This window comes from Lepidochelys kempii, chromosome 1 (assembly GCF_965140265.1).
Source record: "Lepidochelys kempii isolate rLepKem1 chromosome 1, rLepKem1.hap2, whole genome shotgun sequence".
NCBI lineage: Eukaryota > Metazoa > Chordata > Testudines > Cheloniidae > Lepidochelys > Lepidochelys kempii.
This window is the reverse complement of record NC_133256.1, coordinates 265167997-265192507: the sequence shown is the minus strand read 5'-3', so window position 1 is coordinate 265192507 and position 24511 is coordinate 265167997. Positions and strand designations below refer to the sequence as shown.

Below are 24511 nucleotides of genomic sequence, written 5' to 3'. Positions count from 1 at the left end.
CCTTCTCTCTGTCCTCTAAGCCTGAAAAACTGCAGCTAGTGAAGAACACCAGCATTCATCTCTAGAATGGAGAACCCACTATAACCACACAGAATGCTTTGCATTGGCTACCTGTTTATATCTTTGGGCAATTAAGGTGTTGGCTAGGTTCTATAAGATTCCATCTGTCTGTCCCAGGGATCAAACTCTCTGGGATTTGTGACAAGATGTTTTGAAAAACAAATAATACTAGAATCTGCTCCCTATAGCAGTCTAACAAAAATCCAAGTTTGGTGAGTTTCAGGGTAATGCAGGATTAAGGGTTATTAAATTCTTTACTTTGAAGATGTTATTCCTTTTTTAATGGCTGCCTTTAGTGATGCAAGGTCCTCAGATGATAAGGCCATGGGGACCATGAATTAATTAGGGCCAGCCAGATTCTAATACTCTTACTCATATTGAGTAGTACTTTATTCTGAAAATAGTCCATTGAAATCAGTAGGACCTCTTCCAGGGTAAGGTGCTATTCAGCATGAGTAATAGTATCAGAATCTGGCCCTAAACAAATGTCTTTTGCACTGTATGTACAAAACCATTTCCTTCAACAGGAAGGACCACATTGTAAGTGACCATGGTAAGGGGCCATACAAGAAGTCTCCTTCATTTGCCCAAGTGTGCACAGGTTTCCTTCAGTAGAAGGCCCTTCACTCCCTATGCTCTAGATAAGAGCTAGAGCTATGCATAAGCAGACTAAGCAATTGCTTAGGGCCCCAAGCAGTTCAAGGTGACCCCCATTTGCTTTTTTAGTATGTGTTGTGTGGCGACCCAAAAAATATTCCTGCTTAGAACCCCCAATAAGCAAACACCACCTCTGCTCTAGCTAGTACAAGGACTGCTCCATTCTGCTCCACCCTGGGGAGTAAGATGCTGAAAAAGAGGGACCTCTCCACCTTCTCACCAGTCCACAGAGTGGTGCCAGTGTACTGAGGAAGAGCAATCTAATCCCTCCTAATGAATGGAGCAGCTTGTACAATGTCTGTGTGCTTTAAGAAGCCTCAGACAGATTGTGCCTGCCTGAGACACAATCTCCTTGATAGGTTTCAGAGTAGCAGCCATGTTAGTCTGTATTCGCAAAAAGAAAAGGAGGACTTGTGGCACCTTAGAGACTAACCAATTTATTTGAGCATAAGCTTTCGCGAGCTACAGCTCACTTCATCGGATGCATTCAGTGGAAAATACAGTGAGGAGATTTATATACACACAGAACATGAAAAAATGGGTGTTATCATACACACTGTAAGGAGAGTGATCACTTAAGATGAGCTATTACCAGCAGGAGAGCGGGGGGGAAGGAAACCTTTTGTAGTGATAATCAAGGTGGGCCATTGCCAGCAGTTAACAGGAACGTCTGAGGAGCAGTGGGGGGTGGGGAGGGAATAAACATGGGGAAATAGTTTTACTTTGTGTAATGACACATCCACTCCCAGTCTCTACTCAAGCCTAAGTTAATTGTATCCAGTTTGCAAATTAATTCCAATTCAGCAGTCTCTCGTTGGAGTCTGTTTCTGAAGTCTTTTTGTTGTAATATTGCGACCTTTAGGTCTGTAATCAAGTGACCAGAGAGATTGAAGTGTTCTCTGACTGGTTTATGAATGTTATAATTCTTGACATCTGATTTGTGCCCATTTATTCTTTTACATAGAGACTGTCCAGCTTGACCAATGTACATGGCAGAGGGGCATTGTAGGCATATGATGGCATACATCACAATGGTAGATGTGCAGGTGAACGAGCCTCTGATAGTGTGGCGGATGTGATTAGGCCCTATGATGGTGTCCCCTGAATAGATATGTGGACACGGTTGGCAATGGGCTTTGTTGCAAGGATAGGTTCCAGGGTTAGTGGTTCTGTTGTGTGGTGTGTGGTTGCTGGTGAGTATTTGCTTCGGGTCGGGGGGCTGTCTGTAGGCAAGGACTGGCCTGTCTCCCAAGATTTGTGAGAGTGATGGGTCGTCCTTCAGGATAGGTTGTAGATCCTTGATGATGCGTTGGAGAGGTTTTAGTTGGGGGCTGAAGGTGATGGCTAGTGGCGTTCTGTTATTATCTTTGTTGGGCCTGTCCTGTAGTAGGTGACTTCTGGGTACTCTTCAGGCTCTGTCAATTTGTTTCTTCACTTCAGCAGGTGGGTACTGTAGTTGTAAGAATGCTTGATAGAGATCTTGTAGTTGTTTGTCTCTCTCTGAGGGGTTGGAGCAAATGCGGTTGTATCATAGAGCTTGGCTGTAGACAGTGGACCTTGTGGTGTGGTCTGGGTGAAAGCTGGAGGCATGTAGGTAGGAATAGCGGTCAGTAGGTTTCCGGTATAGGGTGGCGTTTATGTGACCATCGCTTATTAGCACTGTAGTGTCCAGGAAGTGGATCTCTTGTGTGGACTGGTCCAGGCTGAGGTTGATGGTGGGATGGAAATTGTTGAAATCACGGTGGAATTCCTCAAGGGCTTCTTTTCCATGGGTCCAGATGATGAAGATGTCATCAATGTAGCGCAAGTAGAGTAGGGGCATTAGGGGACGAGAGCTGAGGAAGCGTTGTTCTAAGTCAGTCATAAAAATGTTGGCATACTGTGGGGCCATGCGGGTACCCATAGCAGTGCCACTGTTTTGAAGGTATATATTGTCCCCAAATGTGAAATAGTTATGGGTGAGGACAAAGTCACAAATTTCAGCCACCAGGTTTGCCGTGACATTATCGGGGATACTGTTCCTGACGGCTTGTAGTCCATCTTTGTGTGGAATGTTGGTGTAGAGAGCTTCTACATCCATAGTGGCCAGGATGGTGTTTTCAGGAAGATCACCGATGGACTGTAGTTTCCTCAGGAAGTCAGTGGTGTCTCGAAGATAGCTGGGAGAGCTGGTAGCGTAGGGCCTGAGGAGGGAGTCTACATAGCCAGAGAATCCTGCTGTCAGGGTGCCAATGCCTGAGATAATGGGGCATCCAGGATTTCCAGGTTTATGGATCTTGGGTAGCAGATAGAATGCCCCAGGTCGGGATTCCAGGGGTGTGTCTGTGCGGATTTGATCTTGTGCTTTTTCAGGGAGTTTCTTGAGCAAATGCTGTAGTTTCTTTTGGGAACCCTCAATGGGATCAGAGGGTAATGGCTTGTAGAAAGTGGTGTTGGAGAGCTGCCTAGCAGCCTCTTGTTCATATTCCGACCTATTCATGATGACGACAGCACCTCCTTTGTCAGCCTTTTTGATTATGATGTCAGAGTTGTTTCTGAGGCTGTGGATGGCATTGTGTTCTGCACGGCTGAGGTTATGGGGCAACTGATGCTGCTTTTCCACAATTTCAGCCCGTGCACGTCGGTGGAAGCACTCTGTGTAGAAGTCCAGTCTGTTGTTTCGACCTTCAGGAGGAGTCCACCTAGAATCCTTCTTTTTGTAGTGTTGGTTGGAAGGTCTCTGTGGATTAGTATGTTGTTCAGAGGTGTGTTTGAAATATTCCTTGAGTCGGAGACGTCGAAAATAGGATTCTAGGTCACCACAGAACTGTATCATGTTCGTGGGGGTGGAGGGGCAGAAGGAGAGGCCCCGAGATAGGACAGCTTCGTCTGCTGGGCTAAGAGTATAGTTGGATAGATTGACAATATTGCTGGGTGGGTTAAGGGAACCACTGCTGTGGCCTCTTGTGGCATGTAGTAGTTTAGTTTAGATGTGCTTCCTGGTGCAGCTCTGCACTGCCCCCTATGCAGAGTAGGGCATAAATGTCAGGATCTAGCTCAGGATAATTTTTAAAAATACAATGAAGGCCAAAGTTATGACTGAGATTTTCAAAGCCACCAGCAGGAGCTGCATGTTAAATTCTCCCATTGACTTTGAAAATCCATGGACTTTCCATATTCAAAACTCCCATTAACTGCAATGGGATTTTTGCACAAAAATTATGGTAGAACATGGCTCAGAATCAAGATTTTTAATCCTTCATATTTTGCTTTCTGATTAGAAAACAGAAGTTAACAAAAATGCATGTTGTAATAAAGAAAATAAGATGAAAATTAGAGAGATCACTATTAAAAATATTTTAAAACCATGTCTCTGTGCCTTTTTTTAAAAGTCCAGTTAAAGAAAACTCAAAAAACAAAATTAATAATATTTTCTTACATTATTCACATCCTGAATGTGGAAACAAGAAATGTAAGACCAAGACCTTACTATTAAAAAGAAAAGAAACGTTATGCTTAAATTTCTATTAATTAATTTCAGGCCACATTCTAATACTCTTTTTTGTTAAAAAGAACCTTACTCTAGGAATGATCCCACTGAAGTCAAAAGGGCTACTTGTGGAGTAAGGTACTACTCAAAATGACTAAGAATATCAGAATCTGGCCCTCAGGAGTAAGTTGAGTTTTCTGATCGGTCTAGATCATTCTTGCAGGGGAAGAAAGCAGTAAAAGTGAAAAGATAAAGCTTTATTGCCAGAGAGTACTTTAGAATTTCACATAGGGAAATGTTTCTTTTTGGGGTGACAAGAGCCAGACTTAGGGTTGCTTCTACCAAAGTTGTGGAGAGTATCTACAGCAGGGGTATTTCTAAACAGAGTGCATCATACACAGGAGAGCTCTTAACTGTGGAAGGGGACGAGGGGGAAGGGAAGTATGAAACTCTGGTCCTGTGCAGAGTGTGTGAGTGCGTAACCTGAGGAGAAACCACCCAGGAACCACAGTAATGTTATGGTACAAGAAAGTCATGGTGTAAGAGTTCTCTGCCTGGAGAATAGGAGTGCAACATATAAAAGTGATCTTTACAGGAGGAGGGGGGGAATAAAGGGGAAGCTAGCTGCATGTGAGAGCAAGAGTAAACGGTGTTGGGCACTTAAAGGGGAAGTGCCAGCAAAGCCCTGTGGCACATAGAGCATGTTTCTATTTTGCTTCAGTGTGAAAGTTGTATCTTAACATTAAACAAATTTAAAAAGAGATAAGACAAATTCATTATAATGTATTATGGTCCATTAATAGCTCTCTACTTCCTACAAAACACTCATTACTGGGTATATTGCAAATATTAGAAAATCGGCTATTCTATTTATTGGAGTGTGGAGGCAAGCTCATTAGTTTCCCTGAGAAATAAAGCTTCTTAATGTCAATATCTTCCTTTATTTCCTTTCTCTCTAATGTATATTAGTATAAAATAAACTCTTATTAGTAGTATAAAATATATTATTAGAGAGATAATCTTTGGCTTAGGTTCTGCAGTCATAAAACAGAAATATTTACGTTTAGTCGTTTGAGATGGAGAAACTTCTGGGGATAAAATGCAAGACTGATGTTCTGGCACTAAGCATTCCTGTGCAGGTTCCTCCAAAATGGCTGCATTTCCTGTTTTTATGTACTCTGTAATTAAAAACACACACCACAAGTCTTAAATACATCTTTTTTCCAACCAAAAATAAGTCAACTTTTTTTCTCATGAAAAGGTATTTCTGTTTTTCAGTTTCCCATGCACAATTGACTGCTGTGCAGTGTTATTTATTTTAAATATTATAAAGCATCATAATGGCCAGCCAGTCACCTCATTTAATTTGCTGAAAATATTAAAATCTCGTTTTAGAATTAATCAATTCTGGCTTCTGCAATGATTTTTTTCTCTCTCTCTCTGTTTAAAATGCACATATCAAATGCTCTATTCTGTTATTATTGTTGAAAGACATTTTTCAATCTTTGTTTTTTAAACTGATATTTATTTTTATTAAAATTAGCTAATGAATGTAAAAAAATTATATTGCTTATTAATACTTTGGCGATCAAATATGCCATGTTACATGCACATGCACGCTCAACATCCTCCTAAACTTTATTTTAGCTGGCAGTCTAGAAAATGCAGTATTCTAAACGTTAACTTCTTGATTTGATCCATACCCTTTCCTCCTTCCAATCTCTCCTGAGGAATCAACTCTGCTTAAATGCTTATAAGAGATCAGCCAGTTTATTATAGCTAGAATGATGATCAGACGAAGCCTGATTTAATTTATTATAACAAATATGTAAATGTACATATTGTATATAGTTGATTGTCTTAATACATGTTTGCACACTGCCTAGCACAATGAGATACTGATCCTGAATGGGGCCTCTCTGTGCTATTGTAATACAAACATTAAATAAGAACAATACATAATAAGTTAACTTGTGCTACATGACTTCGTTTTTCTAAGTGATTCAGTTTAGACAAAGATAGTTTAGACTTAGTTTAGACAAAGATATTTTGACTCCTCACCCTTTTGGTTTCATGTTATCTGCTTATGCAGACACTCTAATAACAAGAGGAGATAATTGTACGTATAGTAACATATGGGAGAGAACCACAAGAAGTTAACTCACTGGTATCTCACTTGTAGTGTGGGCAGTTATTTTATAAATCAATAACTGGCTTATTTCCTTGACAGTGAAATCTTCCCAAGCTGTTTAATATCCATGGTCAGCAACATATTAATTTAGCCTGGTTATGAAGTTTAGTAATAACAACAATAATAATAATGTAAATAATAAAACTCCACATTAAAAATAATCCTCTGTGGCAAAGACTGGGATAAGCAAGGAAACAATATATGCCAAGTAAAGCATCTTACCTTTCAGAATTCTTTGAAGAGTTTTACAACTGTATGTTTCCTGGGTGACATTTATAAACTCTCTTGACTAGCAATTTTCTCCTGGCTGGACTGTCATATGTTCCCCTTTTTTATAGAATGAGGGTGTGACGGGGTATACAAACCCCACAGTGAGCAACAAGGAGTTAAGGCACTGCTCTGGGCTCAGTCTGCCCTGCCCTACCACACCAGCAGAGATGCACAAACTGGAGAAGTTAGAAGGGAGCAGAAAAGCTCGCTTGTGGTCAGACCAGGGAAGAGAAAGGATATCTACCTTGCAGCTTGTGAGAAAAGAGCTGAGGGAAGACAGAAGCTCTCCCCTCAACAACTGCCTGAAGGTCTCTCTGATGGAAGAGATGACCTGCTTCTGTTATGCTCAGAGAGGGAGGCATTCCCCCCATCTACTAAGCAAGTTTATTTGTGTCGGCTTCCTGTGTTTTGTTTATGGACTACCCCGGAAGGGGAGAGACTTGGAAATGATCTGGCCGTAGTGCCGAGGCATGAGAGGAAGCAGCCACCACCCCAAGAGGGAGAGAGCTACTATGCCATGCCCAGCTGTTCAAAGGTGCCAAGTGATGAGCTGTCCCCCTTCATAGCCTCCTGTTACAGATTGTGAACTTTGGACAATAGGATGTGGTAGGAAGTGGCACAGGGATAGCAGCTTTAAGGTGCTCCTGGGTGTCAGACCCATCTGTTGCCTTCACAGGGCCCTGGGCCAGAGCCTGATGGAGTGGAAGGGCCCAGGCTCGCCTATCAAACCCTCCCTCTGCATATCAAAGGGTCTAAGGCCTGACCAAGTGAAGGCCATCACAATGGGAAACATAACAAGTGATAATACACTCTGAAATCCATCTTGATAGTCTCTTTGTAGAAATAATGGATCCCTTAGATCTGTCCACAATGGAGATAAATAGTCTAGGAGACTCCCAAAATGATTTGGTCCTATCTGAATAGAAGGCCAAAGCTCTTCTGGCATATAAGGTATGCAAAGAAGCTTCCTGTCCTGAGCTACGAGGTTTTTTGGGGGAAAATGGGTCTGGTTTAGATGAAATTCAGATGACTCCTTAGGTAGGAATTTAGGGTGTGGACATAGGGAAATCCTATCCTTGAAGAATACCGTAAGGGAGGATCAGCTATCAACACCCTAATTTCTCTAACTCTAAGAGCTGAGGAATGGCTATTAACAAGGCAATATTCCCAGACAGATTCAGTAAGGAACAGATTGCCATTGGTTCAAATGGAGGTCTTGTGAGACCTCTGAGAACTAGATTAAGATCTGATGAAGTGAGCTGTAGCTCACAAAAGCTTATGCCCAAATAAATTTGTTAGTCTCTAAGGTGCCACAAGTACTCCTTTTCTTTTTGTGAATACAGACTAACACGGCTGCTACTCTGAAAACTGGAGTGGGAGTCTTCACTTAAGGGAAGAGGTTCTTCAGACTTCTAATGAACCTTACAGTTGTAGGTTGAGAAAACGCTGAAAACCCTTCAACTAGAGAATGAAAAACTGTTGTCACAGCCAAATGAATCTTGATTAAGCTACTTGATAAACCCTTTATATTCAGTTGTATCAGATAATCCAGGATAAGTGAAAGTGAAGTGCAACTTGCTGATTTTCACACTAATAGTTATATCTTTTCCACTTCTGAAAGTAAATATTATGGGTAAATTTTTTTCTGCTGTTTAAAAATACCTGCTGTACGTCTTCAGAACAGGTAGATTCTATCCCTGCAAACCACTGAGGAGCCACACCTGGAAACAGAGAATTTATAGGTTGGGATGAAGTACTTGGCTGACGGCCTGGTAGAGGAGACAAGGGATGCACAGAAGATTGATCGCCAGGCAAGGAGACAGTTGAAACAAGTAAGGGTACCATGTCTGTCTTGGCCTTGTTGCGACTATTAGGATAACCCTGGCTTTATCCTGCCTGATCTTGTTCATCACATTTAAAATTAGAGGCAATGGGGGAAACATGTAATACAGACCCTTCAACCAAGATAGAAGGAAGGCATCCCCCAAGAAATGGGGGTCTCAATCCCCTCTTGAACAGAACAGATGGCACTTCCTGTTTGTGGCAGTGGCAAAGAGGTCCACTTGTTCAAAATATGTCATCTAGTATTCATGGATCCAATTCCCATTTGTAGTCCTGGGAGAAGTGCCAGCTGAGAACACTGGCCAGGGAGTTTTGCACTCTGGGAAGGTATATTGCTGAAATGCGAATGTGATGGACTATGCACCAATTCCATATCTTTACTGCATTGACACACAGAGAGGTGGATCTTGCTCTGCCTTGCCTGTTAATATAAAACATGCAGGCTACATTGTCTGTCATGACTTCAATAAACTTTCCTCTAATGAGAAGCTGGAAATGAAGACAGGCACTCCTGACTGTCTTTCATTTCAATAGGTTGATGTGAAGGCTGGCCTCTTGAGATGACCAAGGATGCCTTTATGAAATGTATTTTCTGTACTGGGGTTAATATGGATTTCTCTATATTGAGCTGGAGTCCTAACCGTGGAAACAAAGAAAGGCCTTCTGGGTGGCTCATTCACTGCCTCAACCACCTGAGAATTAGGTGTGAGATGGGAGAACAGAAATTCATAGTCCTTGTTGGGGACATTATATTTTTTGCCAGATCTCTTCCAAATTGGTTGTACTGTTGCTGGGATCTGCCAAATCATGTTAGCAGGAACCAGAAGTTCCTCACGGATCAGACAGGTAACTCTGGTAGGTGTTACTGACTGGAGGATATCCAATAAAAAACAGTTGTTCTGTAACTGTTGTTCTTTGAGATGTGTTGCACATGTCCATTTCACCCTTGGTGTCTGTGTGCCCAGAGCATGGCAATTGGAAACTTTTTTTCTCTCAGTGGTACCTGTTAGGTAGCTTAAATTCCCCCTGCTGGTGTGCACCACTGCATGCAGGTATAAAAGGCAGAGCTACCTCTAGCCCCTCTCAGTTCCTTTTTGCCATAACTACGATGTAGAACGGTACAGGTTGTGGAATGGACATGAGCCACATATTTCAAAGAACAACAGTTAAGGAACAGGTTAGTAACTGTTTTTAATTCTTTGAGTGACTGCACATGTGCATTCCTCTCTTGGTGACTAACAAGCCATAGAACAGGAGGTGGGATCAGAGTCTATTTCAATAAAGATTGGAGAACAGCTCATCCCACCCTAGATTCATCTCTGAAGTCTTGAGTCACAACACAGTGGGAGGCAAATGTTAGGACTGAGGGTCAGATTGCTCACAGGAAACCACCTTGGGAGGAACTTCGGATGAGAAGGTAGGCAAACCTCATCCTTAAAGAAGATTGTATACAGAGGTCCTGACATTAATGGCTGCAGCTCCCCCATACTTCCAGCTAAGCTACCAGAAAAGCCACTTTCATTGGTAGAAGCGTCAGAGAGCAGGTATCCAACAGTTCAAATGGGGGACTCATAAGTCTTGACAATACTAAGTTTAGAACCCAAAGGGGAATGTGGTCTTGTACATGAGGGCATAATTTGATTCAGCCCTTTAAAAATCTTATGGACATTGGAGAAAATAAAGCAATTGTCCACCTTAGGATGGAATGCTGAAATAGCAGCCGGATGTACCTTGATGGAACTAATCGCCAAATGCTGGTGTTTAAGGTATATAACAAGTAATCCAGAATATGTTGAACTGAAGAACTGGATGTTAATACCCCATACTGATGAGCCCAGATGGAGAAATGCTCCGTTTAGCAAGGTAAGTCACTCTTGTAGAAGGCTTTCTACTATTTAGCAGGTTTCAGAGTAGCAGCTGTGTTAGTCTGTATCTGTAAAAAGAAAAGGAGTACTTGTGGCACCTTAGAGACTAACAAATGTAGGCAGCCTGCTCTCTAGTGTCTAGCCATGGAGCATCCATGCTGTTAACTGAAGGGATTGCAGGCTTGAGTGGAGAAGTCAACCATAATCCTGGGAGATTATGTCCAAGTCCAGTGGAAGTGGTTGGAGGTTTGACTGACAGCACCAGGAGAGTGGTGAACCAGTGCTGATGGGCCCCTGCTGGGGCTACAAGTCTGACTCTGGCCTGGTCCTGTCTTATTTTTGGCAGTACTCTCTGAATGAGTGGGATTGGTGGGAAAGCTTAGATGATCATGACTGACCACACCAGTAAAAAAGCATCCGTCATGGAACCTAGACTGTGGCCCCGTAGGGAGCAGAACTGCTGGCACTTTCTGTTGGACTTTGTCGCAAATAGGTCTACTTGGGGAAAAAAGCCAGCTGGAAGATGTATCTGGCCACAACCAGGCGAAGAGAGCACTTGTGATAACTCATTAATGATCTGCTCAGGTAGTCTGCTAGGTCATTCTGTATAACTGGCAGGTAAGATGCTTCTAGAAATATTGAGTTGGCAATTGAGAGCTTCCAGAGTAGAGTCACTTCTTGACAGAATGGAGAAAAGCAGGCTCTCCCCTGCTTATCAAGGTAAAACATTTCCGCCACATTGTCTGTGAGGACTAACAGGTTGCTTTCCCTGATCTGTGACAGAAATACCTGGCAAGCCAGTCTGACAGCTTTAGTTCTCTTACAATGATGTATAAAGCTAAGACCTCTGAGGACCATAGAACCTGCATCTTTAGAGAACCGAGGTTGACTTCCCATCCCAGGGCTGAAGCATCGGCGACTAGCGTGAGAGTTGGTTGTGGGTGGGCAAATGGAATATCTACACATACTTTGGGTTGATGTGTCCACCAATCTAGGGAGGTGAGGACATGAGAGGCCACACATACCACAGAATCAATTGATGGCAGCTTGGCAAGTAGGCTGATGCCAGCCAGTCCTGCAGAGTTTTAGTTTGGCGTACTGAACCATGTAAGTTCAAGAGGCCATATGACCCAGCATGCTGTTGTGACCAGGTAAGCCTTCAATCCAATGACAATTGAACAAATTGCATGGAACCTGGAGTCCGAAAGAAACACCCTGGCTTAAGCTGAGTCCAGTACACCTCCTATACCTCTATTCTCTGGACTGGGGACAGAAGAGATTTCTCTGGGTTGATTAACAGTCCCAGAGCATTGAACGTTGACTGCATCACAGCAACACTGCTCTGCACTTGCCATTTTGACCAGACCTTGAGAAGCCAGTCATCTAGGTAGGGCTAAACCTGCACTCCTGATCTTCAAAGGAATGCAGTTACTACTGCCATAACCTTTGTAAAAACCTTGGGAGCTGCTGACAGGCCAAAAGGTAGTACTGGTAATGATTTTGATTGGCCAGAAATCAGTGGTACTTCCTGTGAACTTAATTGGTTGCCACATGGAAGTAGGCATCTTTTAAGTCAAGGGCAGCATACCAGTCCCCAGGATCCAGGGAAGGGATAATAGAAGCTAGAGTGACCATGCAAACTTTATCTTTTTTAAGACTTTGTTGAGTTGACGCCAATCTAAAATTGGTCTTAGACCCCCCACTTTGCTTTTGGAATTAGGAAATATTGGGAATAAAACACCTTCCCGCTGAGGCCACGTGGAAAAAAATGGTTACTAACTTTTAGTGACTGTTCTCCTTTGAGATGTGTTGCACGTGTCCATTCCACTGTTGGTGTACATGCTGGAATTTTTTCCCTCAGTGGTACCCATAGAGGCGGTTCAAGTGTCCTCTGCTGCCACATGCCACTGTCACTGGGATAAAGGGCCCAGCCGACCCCAAGCACCCTCATTTCCTTCTTTCTGGAAACTCTGATGTAGAGGGGTAGCAGGGCAGGTCATGGAATGGACATGCATAATACATTTCGAAGAACAACAGTTACAAAAGGTTAGTGACTGTTTTTTCTTCTTTAAGTGATCGTGGATGTGCATTCCACTCTTGATGACTCCCAATCAGTTAAATATGTGAAGGGATTGGAGTTCATATACACACAAACTGTAGTACAGCTTGACCAAATTTGGCAGCATCTCTTTAGTATTGGCCTAAAGGGAGGAGAAAGTGTGCACTGATGACCAGGTTGCTGCTTCACAGATGTCCAGGGGAGGGATCTGTGCTAGGAATGCCATTGAAGATGCTTGCGACCTTGAGAAGTGAGCACCCAGCTTTCTGGTAGTGAACAGCCTGCCAGTTCATAACAAGCACGGATACAAAAAGTTACCCAAGAGGGTAACTCTGTACTCTATGAGGAGATCTGAAAACCTTTCATTCTGTCTGCTACAGCCACAAATGGTTGGGTAGGCTGCCAAAATGGTTTGATAATGTCTATGTAGAATGCCAGTGTTCATCTAACATCCAATGTTTGTAGCCATTGCTCATCTCTATTTGTCTGTGGTTTTGGATAAACACAGATAAGTATACTGATTGATTGTTATGAAAATTTGAAATTATCTTGGAGAGAAAACTCAGATGAGAGAATAAGTACACCTTATATTTAAAGAAGACTGTGTACAGTAGTTTGGATGTGAAAGCATGCAGCTCAGAGACCCTTCTCGCCTAAGTGATAGCAATTAGGAAACCACCTCTATGAAAGGTGTAGTAAGGAGCACGTTACTAATGGCTCAAATAGTAGTCTCATAAGTTTAGATAAAACCAGTTCAATTCCCAAAAGGGAATGGGCTTCCTTAACTGAGGGTACAAACTTTCCAGGACTCTATTTGACTACAGAACAGTTATCCACGTGAGGGTGGAAAGCTGATATTGCTACCACATGAACCTTAATAGAGGAAATTGCTAAGTCGTGCTGTTTCAGGTGCAGCAGATAGTCAAGTATTTGTTGGATAGATAGTGAGATTCTGGTTTGACAAGCTCAGATTCACAACAGCTTCCATTTTTACAAGTAGGTGACTCTGGTGGAGGGCTTTCTGCTGCTCAGTGAGACCTGGCGAACTTTCTCCAATGAAGCCTGTTCTTTGGAATTTAACCATGAAGCCTCCAGGCTGTTAAATGAACGGTTTGGGTGGAGCAGCCATCCATGCTCCTGAGAGATCAAATCTGGGTGCAATGGGAGTGAGATGGGAGTTGCAAATGAGAAGTCCAGTAGAGTGTAGAACCAGTGTTGGTGAGTTCTTAATATAACCCAGGCGTGTTCCCGCTTGACCTTTAGTAGCACTCTGTGTAGAAGTGGAATTGGGGGGAAAGCATAGTAAAGCTTTTCAGTCCAGAGTAGCAGGAAGGCATCTGTGATGGAGACTGCACTGTGGTCATGCAGGGAGCAGAATTGGTGGCATTTTCTGTTGTATTTGTTCACAAATAGGTCTATCATTGGACCTGCCTACATCTGGACCCAGAGACCACTTATCGTGACTGGAAAATGACACGCAGTTTGCTACCTTGTTCTGCACCACTGGAAGGTAAGAAGCCTCAAGGTTGACTGAATGGGCTATGCAAAATTCCCAAATGTGAACTGCTTCCTGACACAGGAGGAATGATTGAGCTCCTCCCTGCCCATTGAGGTAAAACATCGCTTTGATATCTGTAAGGACAAACAGGTTTCTCCCCCTGATATGAGGTAGGAAAGCCTGACAGGCAAGATTAATCACCCTGAGCTCTCTGATGTTGATATGAAGAGGGAGCTCTGTCAAGGATCAAAGACTCTGAGTTTGGAGGGGCTCCAGGTGAGCTCCCCACTCTAGAGCCAGCACATTTGAGACCAGAGTCATTGATGGTTGAGGGTGGAGGAAGGGAATGCCCACACAAACTTTGAGGGGATCCAACCACCAATTCAGCAAAATCAGAACCCACAAAAGTACCATGAGCACAGTGGTGAATACACTGAGGCCAGCTGTGTCTGAAGGAGTCTGAGGTGCAGTCTCGTGTATTGTACTACATATGTGCACAAGGTCATATGTCTTAGTAGTCTGTGATGAGGTGTACAAACCCCCACACTGGGCAACAAGGGGTTAAGCAACTGCTCTGAGCTCAGCCAGCCCTGTCCCCACCACACCTGTAGGAAATGCACCAACTAGAGGGGGAGTTAAAAGGGAGGGGACAAGCCCATTTGCTGGCAGACCAGGGAAGAGAGCAGACCTGCAACCTGCAACTCCAGCAGAGAGCAGCTGAGGAAAGGCAGAATTTCTTTCTAAGACAACTGCCCAAAGGTCCCACCCTGAGGGAAGGGAGGACCTACTACAGAAAAAGACTGAGAGGGAAGAATTCCCCTGTCCCTCTCATATGAACTCCAGACTTTATTAATGCCCTTTATTTTTCTTGGACTACCCCCACGGGGGAAAGCCGTAGGACTGATCTGGCTCAGGAGGGTGGGCCATACTGTGGGAGAAAGCAGTGCCATCCGAGAAAGAAGAGCTACCCATACTACACACAGCCACCGGAAGGTACGTAGGAGGACCTGGGGACCCCTACCAAACACCTTCCTTCCCCCCCCTTCCCCGCCCACAGGTAATGGGCCACTAGGAGATGCTATCCTACCAACCCTGAGCAAGGACCATCACAGAGCCTCATACAGTTTCAGGCAGTTGTGACTAGATGAATCTAGAAGTCTGATATGAGAGATCAAATAGATTGCAATCTCAACTCTAAGAGGAGTGCTCTGGCCTGGATAGAGTCCCACACATAGCTATGAATCCTATCCTTTGCACCAGGATAAGGTTAGACTTGTCTGCATTGATCAATGAGCCTAAAGCCTTGAAGGTTGATTGAATGAGTTGAACACTGGATATAACCTGAGCTTTGGACCAGCCCTTGACTAGACAGTCATCCATTTAAGGGTAGATCTGCACACCTAATCTCCTGAAGAACACTGCTACCATGGCTATACATTTTGTGAACACCCGAGTTGCTGCAGATAGGCTAAACGGAAGCACCGTGAACTGGTAATGTGAGTATGTCACTACGAATCTGAGGAACTTTCTATGCCCTTGGTATATCAACACATGAAAGTAGGTGTCTCTTAAATCGAGGGCAACATACCAGACTCCAGGATCCAGAGAGAGATTAATGGAGCCAGGGTGACCATGTAAAACTTATCTTTTTGAGATATTTGTTGAGCTGACACAGGTCTAAAATAGGTCTCAGACCTCCCTTAGCTTTCTAGATTAGGAAATAATGGGGGTAGAAACCTTTCTGTCTAAAATTCTGCAGAACCTCCTCTATGGCTCTCACCTGAAGGAGAGATTGAACCTCCTGGACCTGAGGTTCTTCATGAGACAGGTTCATGAACAGGGATGTGGAGGGAGGGTGGTAAGGAGGGACAGAAATAAAATGGAGGTGTATCTACTTCTGCTGTGCTCAACACCCAACAGTCCGTGGTAACACGGGACCAACCACTGAAGAAACAGGAAAAGTGGTTTGCAAACAAAGGAAATATGGGGCCTGGCATCCTGGAAACTAATACAGCATCCTTGAGCAGCCCATCAGAACACCTGCTTAGAAACTGCTGCATGTCTAGGTGTGGTAGGCATCGATGCAGAGGTAGAAGGAGGAGGTAGTCTATAGCAATAACCTCAACTCTTCTTTCTCTTCAAGTTTTCATAAACAGCTGGAGCAGAATACCAGAGGGGTTGCTGAGGCCAGAAGTTCTTCCTGGAAGGACCTGGGGTGTACAATCAAGGGACTTTAGGCTTGCCCTCAAGCATTTTAACTATGGAGCTTAGCATTAGTCTGCTCCAAAAAAAGCGAGGATCGCTCAAAGGGCAGGTCTTGCACAGTCTGTTGGCCTCCTGCAGAGCACAGAGGACTGCAGTCAGGAGCTCCTATGCATGGCCATTGCCGAAGCCATGGACCTAGCAGCTGAGTCAGCAGCATCCAGAGCAGCTTGTAGCAAGGCCCTTACCATCAATTTTCCCTCGTCCACTAGCAAGGAGAACTCCTGCCTAGCCTCTTCTGGGAGCATGCCTTTAAATTTTAGCATGGAGTCTCATACGTTAAAATCATAACTGCCCCAAAGTGCATGCTGGTTTGCAATCCTGATCTGCAACCCTGGGTAGAATAAAACTTTCCTACCAAACAGGTCTAACTTCTTTGAGTCTTTTGATTTTAGCATTGTGCCCTGATGCCATTGCCTTTCATTCTCAATTGCAGCAGATGATGAAATGGAGAGGAATTCATAATGTTGGGTGGGTACATAATACTTCCACTCAGCCCTTTTTGAAGTTGGGGGAAGGGATGCAGGGGTTTGCCACAGCCTCTTAACTTGGTCCATAATGGCCCACTGAAAGGTAGGGCCACTCTGGAAGGACCTATAGTGGCTAAAATATTGACCAAGCAATGAGAGGATTCTTTTACTTCCCCATCTATATGCACAGACTTAACACAACCCTCTTTAACAATTCTTGGTGCCCCTTATAGTCTTCTGGTGGAGTCAACATGCCCCTCCTGAGACTGCCTTGTCAGATGAGGAGGAAGAGGCCAGCACTGGCTGCAGATGCTCTGCCTCCCTTTTGTGATCTTAATGGTCCTGTTGAACCAGCTCTTGGAGTCTGGTACCCAGCTCACTACTGGTGTCAAGAATGGGTGCTGCCCAGTGGGTCGGTGCCACATGCCTTTCTGATGCCACTGAATAGGAGTGCCTGAAATACGATCTGGAGGGTGGGGAAAGCCCCACTGATTCCAGAAAGGCCACTGGACAGGTGGAGGTCCCCAGTAACTTCCTGGCCAACCACTCAATGGTAGTCAGGTGACAGGATCCATGGAAGAGTGGAAACCTCTAGCGGAGGGGTAGCAAGAGGAGCTCCAAGAAATGTAGGACCTAACCTCTGCCATTCCAGACAGTTCTGGTGATCAGTGCCGAGGCTGTACTGCCAGTGATAAGGTCAGGAGGACCTTAGCAGTCGCAAATGTCTATGGCGTGGTGGTATTGAGATAGTGTTGGTATGGCGCAGTGCCATGGATGTGGAAGGAACTCCTTCTCACTCCAGATTTGATGGAACCTGCCTAAGTGCTTGAGTTAATGGTGACGTCTTCTGTGATACTGAAGCAGAGGCGTGCTTAGACTTAGACTGCACTCTATTCTTATCCCCATGCTTAGCAGACTTCAGTTCTGAGGATCTCCCCCTTTTGGCACTCAGCTTCTTATGCCTTTTCTTAGGCACTGGGGATGGTGAATGATGTCAGGACTCAGGCACAGTAGGAGGCACACTCCTTACCAATGCCAAGGTACTTGGTGCTGAGTCTGACCAACCTGGTTCAGATGGAGGTCTCAAGACCACCTCCACAAGGAGAAACTTTAGCCTGGCTTCATGATCTTTCTTCATGCAAGGCTTAAAGTCTCTGCAAATTTGGCTCCCAATATGAGCTTCCCCAAGGCATTTCAAGCAGCTTGAGTGTGAGTCACTCATGGACATAGCCTGATTGCAGGAAATGCAGGGTTTGAAGCCCAGTGACTGAGGCATTTCTCAGTACTGGAAATTGACTGAAAACCTCAGAGGGTATAAAAACTGGAGAATATATCCAACTTCTATTGTGCTCAAGGCCAACTGGTCTGAAGTACTCTCAGACCAAGCACTGTGGAAGTAGGACAGACGATTTGCAAAAGTGAGAGGTTTGGGTCTGAACATATGAAAACTGGTTTGCCAATCCTGACTGACCCATCAAAATGGCTGCTTTGCAGTTCCCAGGTGTCTTCAGGGGCCCGGAGCCAGAGATGAAGCAGCAGGAGCGGGAGACCTCAACCTATTACCCTATGATCTCTTTTTTGATAGGTCCTGCTGAGAAGGAACATTAAAAAAATGGTGAGTCTGCTGTGGCCAATCGTATTTCCTGACTGGAACAGGAGTGTACAGACCTAAGGATTTCACGGTGGCTCTAGAGTTGTTAAGTTCATGGAGCTTGCTGTTCCTTCCATCCAAGAACAGAGAAGGACCCTCAAATGTCAAGACCTGAACAATACTCTGTACTTCATAGGGAAGACCAGAAGATTGCAGTGAGGATGATCTATATATGGCTGCTGCAGAAGCCATGATTTTACCTGCTGAGTCTGCATCGTCGAGCCCCACCTTCAGCAATGTTCTCCTGACTAGCCTGCCCTCACTAACAAGGGAAGAGAACGCTTGTCTAACATTCTCCAGAAGCAGCTCTCTTAACTTTTCCATGGAGCTGTATAAATTAAAATTGTACCACCTCAGCAAAGCCTGTTGGTTAGTGATACAGAACTGCTGTGTTGAATAAATCTTCCTGCCAAATAAATCCAGGTTTTTAGCATCCTTCTATTTCGGGCTGGTAGCCTGGTGCCCATGATGCTCTCTCTCATTAGCCGCCATCATGAGTAATGAGCCTGGTGGTGGGTGAGTACAGAGGTACTCAAAACCTTGGGAGGGCAAATAATATTTTCTTTCTGCTCTTTTTGAGGTGGGAGGCAATGAAGACGGAGACTGCCATACAGCCTTATAGGCTCTATCACCTCAATAATTGGCAGAGTTATCCTGGAGGTACCCACCAATGATAAAATGTCAATGTGATGTGACGTGACAAGGTGATGTGAAGATTCCCTGACCCCTTTGACCTGTACATCTAGGTCTGCAGCCACTCTCTTTTAGCAACTCCTGATAAACTTTAAAATAATCTGGAGGAAGTGAAGTTGTGCCAGATGAAAGGGCCTCACCTGGCGAGGACAAAGATGAAGCCAAGACTGGAGGAGGAGGTAGAATCTCCTCTACCAGCTGTTGCTCTCGCTCTGGAACCTCCTCCTGATGCTCCGTACCATGACTATCACTGGATTCTGGGGACAGAGTAGCTCAGTGAGTAGACTCAGCCCTTCTAGATGAAGCCAGTGAGTATGTAGGATGTGGGGAAGATCTGGATGTTCAGGGAAACCCCCAAGGGATCCAAAATGGCCATAAAGGGCAGGCCTCATTGCCCAGGCTCCATTCCCATAGGAGGTGCCACTGAAGGATCATGGTGGTAAATGGGAGCAGAGGATCTGTGCGGAGACTGGTGGGTCCTGCTTTGGGATTGAATTATGTACAACCCCACCTTCAAGTCTGATGAGGAGGATTCCCTTTCATCTCACCATGGTGGAGCCAATTCAGTTGGTGCCAGGGGCCAGGAGATGGGTGGAGGGACGCCATCATTGCAGGCTTCCCTTTGGAAGGTACTGAGAGACTGCTTGTCCAAGAAGCAGGCAACTGTGGTACCAGAGGTGGAAGCACCTGGCACTGAGACAAAGCAGGTTTCTTGCTGCCGCAAAAGCCTCAGTGGTAATCAGCACTGAGATGATCTCTTGTTGCGGTGCTGAAGAAGTTGATGGTACCTTTTTCAGCACTGGACTCGACTGTGTCCCTTGTGGCACTAAAGCCAACTGTGCCAACTTAGGCACAGATTTGGAGGAGGAGTGCCTAGGTTGCAGGTGCACTCTACTCCACTCCTTGTGGTGCTCTTACCAGAATTAGAGGGTGGAGATCTTCCTTTGGCAAGTGCCTATCTGGAAGCCCTGTGTTTTTTTCTTGGTACAGGCAAGGGAGAATGGTGCCATGATTCTGCTAACCCTGGAGGTGAATGTCACACTGAAGCTGCAGCACTTGGCATTAAGTCAGACTGGGACAGCTCCAATGATGGCCTGAGCACTATCTCCATTAGCATGAATATCAGCCTAGCCTCCCTATTGTTCGTCCTAGGCTTGGACACCTTGCAAATCTGGCATAGTCATTTGTGTTTGCCTCTCCCAAGCACTTCAGGAACTATTGAGCAGGTCTGCTCACTGGCACAGGCCTGGAGGAAGAAGCTTGAAACCCAGTGACCAGTGGTGAATAGAAAACCCACAAACAGAGAAACGACAAGTAAGAAAACCCTACACACACACACACACACACACACACACATTATGTTACAGGAAAAGAACTGTCAAACTAGCCCTCTTTGAAACAGGATTAGATCAAAGCATATTAACAAACATTAATGCTCATCAGGAGTGTGCACATGGACAATTAGTTCACGGCAGGCTAATGCAGAGTAGATTCACACCCTAGCATGCTGCAAACATATTGTTCATGTAGACAAGTTCTTAGACTGTAAAATCTTTGAGTCAAACATATTGTAAAATCTTTGTCTTTTTGTCATGTGTTTGTACAGTGCCTAGCACAGTGGTGTCCTGGTCCCTCTGGGGCTCCTAGGCTCTACAGAAAATACAAATAAATAATAATAACAATAATGATATCTAGCTCCTGTAGCAGAGTACATCTCAAAGCACTTATAAAACAAGGTAAGCATAGTTATTCCCGTAATATCACCATAATAATAATTGTAATAATAAATAGAAATCTGGAACTTAAAGAAATCTGCAATTTCAAGAACACATTCTGCCCTCTACTGCTCATGTTGCATAGTCTCTTGCTCTGGAAGCAGTCCTATTGTTTACAATGAGAGTAAAGAGTAAGAAGGTAGAATAGGCCTCACCATTGTACTGTATAATCCTACACCAATCGAAAGAAAATTTATTTTCTTTGCATTTGTGGGAAAACACATTCTTTTCTCTGATCTGCCTGCTTACTGTCTCCCTTTTTCATAATAGCAAGAATCCTGTTGCCTGAATTAGTCAAAGAGAAGGATTCTAATATAGGGTAGGGCAGGCTGCAGAGAAGAGTTAAAGGATGGTCCAACATGCACCTGCATCATATTAGCATGTGCTAAAACTAAAACACAGCTGGTTGGTTTAATTTTAGGTCTCCCCGCCTTGGCAGAATTCCTTTCATCTTCAAAGCCTAATTATAATTCCCTAAATGCCAGCACTGTTAACTACTTCAATATTTAATGATATCATTTTGCTATATCCATTGAATAAATATCCAGTAAACTGGCCTTACTTGGCAAATCCTGATATTTTAGTGTTTGAATGGAGAATGCCTACAAAGGCATTTGTTCAGCAGCAAGTGAAGACAATTAAACTGCAATAAGTAGTTCCAATTTTTGTTTTAACTCTGAAGTTCTACGCAACTCACATCTACACAAACCACAGAAAATGACTCCATCTAGCATATGGGAAATATTTAGAAATTGAACTGTCATTTCCATTCAATCCATCTAGGATTAATAACTACAACAGAATACTTAAACAGATGTGTAGTTTGATCATTTTGTATTTGACTGCTTTTGCAAGTGATTTAATCAGTTTTCTTTCTAGCACAAAATGGGCAGACCTTTTTGCAGATGTGGGCAGACTCCTCTACCACCCAAGTCTCATATATTGAACACAAAATGAAACAAAGACCCCAAATGAGGGACACAATAAAACTGTTGGTGCAAGAGCTTGAATTAATCAAAATGATGGAAAAGACTGTGAGGTAAAAATATCACAGCCACTACTAGAATCTCTTCAAAATTCTTATATGCAACATTTTTTACTTGTTTTAAACACACAAATTCTCAAAAACCCCTTTGGGAACGGTTGCATGATAACTGAGGCCACCATTCCCACAGAAACTTTCATCTTTGATTTTCAAATATTGGAGACCTTCTTGCAGGAGTACCATGATCTTGTCAAGAATGATAGGCTTTTTCTTTATTCATGTAAGAGAAGGCATATATCTACACTATGAGCTAGGGATGTGATTCCTCTGCTTGTGTACACATACTCACACTGGCTAAAATACAAAGCAGTGTAGCCTTGGTGGCATAGGAAGCAGCAGCAGAGGCATGGCTGAGCTGTGCCAAGTACATACTCACTGGTTTTAGGTGGGTTTGTACATGGTTTGGCTCTGCCTTGCCTCTTCTCCTGCTAAATGTGCTATTGTGGCTATGCTGCTATTTACACTCACACTTTGCTGCTATTTACACTCACACTAGCACAATTTACAGTGCCTAGCATGAGTATGCGTATACAAAGCAGGGGAATCACACCTATGATGGGGTGTCCATCCCACACAGGAGTGGAAGGGGTTAAAGGAGGCCCTGGGGTCCTACCATACCATGCCCCAGAAAGCAGCAGTGGAGGTGAGTCCTCCAAGTAGCATAGAGAGGCTGTGTGCAGCGCAGCCAATCAGAGAAGGTCTGCACGAAGCAGCCGATCTGGGGCCAATAGGCCCATATAAGAAGAGCTGCAAGGCAGAGCAGAGTCAGTCACTGCTGAGAGGTCAAGGAGTGAGGACTGTGTCTCTAGCAGTCTGAGAGACCTGCAGCACCTGGGACAGAGCAACTGCTGGCAGGGACCGGGGAGCAAGAGGGAGCTCCTTGCTGGCTACTGGGATTGGTAGTTGCATGCCCTGAGGCAAGGGCAAAAAGGTACTGGGGGCATGGGGAAGTGGCCCAGGGAGACATAGCAGCATAGGGAGAATTTAAAGAGTCAAAGCAAGAGGCTGCTATCCATATGGTCTCTGGATCAGGACCCAGAGTAGCGGGCAGGCCCAGTTCCCCGCACTCGCCACTGAGGAAGTGGCTGGACTATTAGACAGTTATACTCCCCCTCTCCAGAAGGGGGAAACACAGAGTGACCTAGCCAGAGGGCTGAGTCATGAAAAGGATGTGGCAGTTCCTGAGGCTGAGAGAGGAGCTGTGGGCCGGAAGGAGAGCCAAAGCCATGGTGTGCAAACCATGAATGGGGGTATTGGCCTGGAGCTAATCCCCAGAGTAACCAGGAGGAGGAACAAGTCCAGGAGTGAGGCTGTTCAGATAGATGGCTAAACAATGTCTAAATACTAGCATATAGAAATGTTGCTCCTGCGTGGAGGAATGTGGCTCGGGGAAAAATACCGGCAAATACACTGCCTGGTTTAAATGAAACTGAGAAACCTGCTTGGATACAAACTTTGGGTATGGCTGGTGCGTAACCTTGTCCCTGGAGAACTGCATATTAAGGAGGCCCCACCATCAGGGCCTGCAACTCACACACGCTCTTGGCAGAGGTAATGGCTATCAAGAATTCAATTTTCTGAGACAGGAGGGGCAGCGGGCAGGAAGGGCTCCAATGGGCTCCAATGGAGGCCCCATTAGACCTGTTAACACACTGTTCAGATCCCACAAGGGGACCAGCTCTTGAATTGGAGGATGTAGACAGAGAACTTCTTTCAGAAATCTCATCACCATGGTGTTGGAGAAAACCGACTTTCCTTGCATAGGAGGATGAAACATAAATATCGCTGCCAAGTTAACTCTCTGAGAACTGTGTGCCAAGCCTGATTCCTGCAGATGTAGCAGGTACTCCAAGATGTTCTGGATGGAAGCCCCCACCAGATGGATCCCACAAGCGAAGGACCACATGGAAAACCTTATCCACTTTGCCAAGTAGGCGATTCTAGTGGAAGTCTTCCTACTGTTAAGTACAACCTGTTTGATAGCAGCTATGCCGTTCCTTCTCATTCAGCCATTCACAGCCACACCATAAGGTGCAGGGAGCTGCTTGCTGAATGTTGGGTGTGGCCGCTGCCCTGTGTGAGGAGATTGGGAAGGAGAGGAATTGGCTTGTGAAGTTGAACCACCAGAGCAAGAAGGTCCAAGAACTAGTGCTGCCTTGGCCACACCTGGGCAATGACCTGTGGAAGGATCAGAACAGGAGGGACAAGTACAGCAGAGTCGACTACCAGCTGCAGTGGAAAGCATTGGAGAGGGAGCCCAGGCTGAGCCCCTCCCGAGAGCAGAATTGGTGACACTTGCTTTTTTTCCCTCATCACAAAGAGATCGATCATGAGGATGTCCCATATTGTGAACATCATCTGAAGGACCTCTATCTTCAGGGACCACTTGTGGCTAGGGGAGAAAACCCTGCTCAGATGATCCACAAGACAATTCTAGACCCCTGGCAAGTGGACACCTATCAGGGTAATGCCCTCTTTGATGCAGACCCGCCACAGCGTGATCGCCTCCAGGCAGAGTGATCTGGAGTGAGCTCCCCCTTGTTTGTTCACATCGTACATCACGGTGGTATTGTCCATAAGTATGCAAACCACTGAATGCCTGATGTGGTCCCAAGGGGCACGACACACTTTGAGGATGGTCTGAAGCTTCAGCACACTGATGTGAAGTGAGACCTCCTTTGCCGACCACAGACCCTGCATACTC

At 44.7% G+C, this 24511-nt stretch overlaps 1 protein-coding gene across 11 annotated transcripts in view; it reads right to left on the bottom strand.

The window, feature by feature from the left end:
- Positions 1-24511, bottom strand: part of ANKS1B (ankyrin repeat and sterile alpha motif domain containing 1B) — a 746995-nt gene that overhangs the window by 574894 nt on the left and 147590 nt on the right. For all 11 annotated transcript variants that reach the window (XM_073327431.1, XM_073327436.1, XM_073327427.1 and 8 more), the window contains one exon: positions 5248-5364. In XM_073327431.1, coding sequence (XP_073183532.1) covers positions 5248-5364 — 117 coding nt within the window. The remainder of the gene's footprint in view (positions 1-5247; positions 5365-24511) is intronic.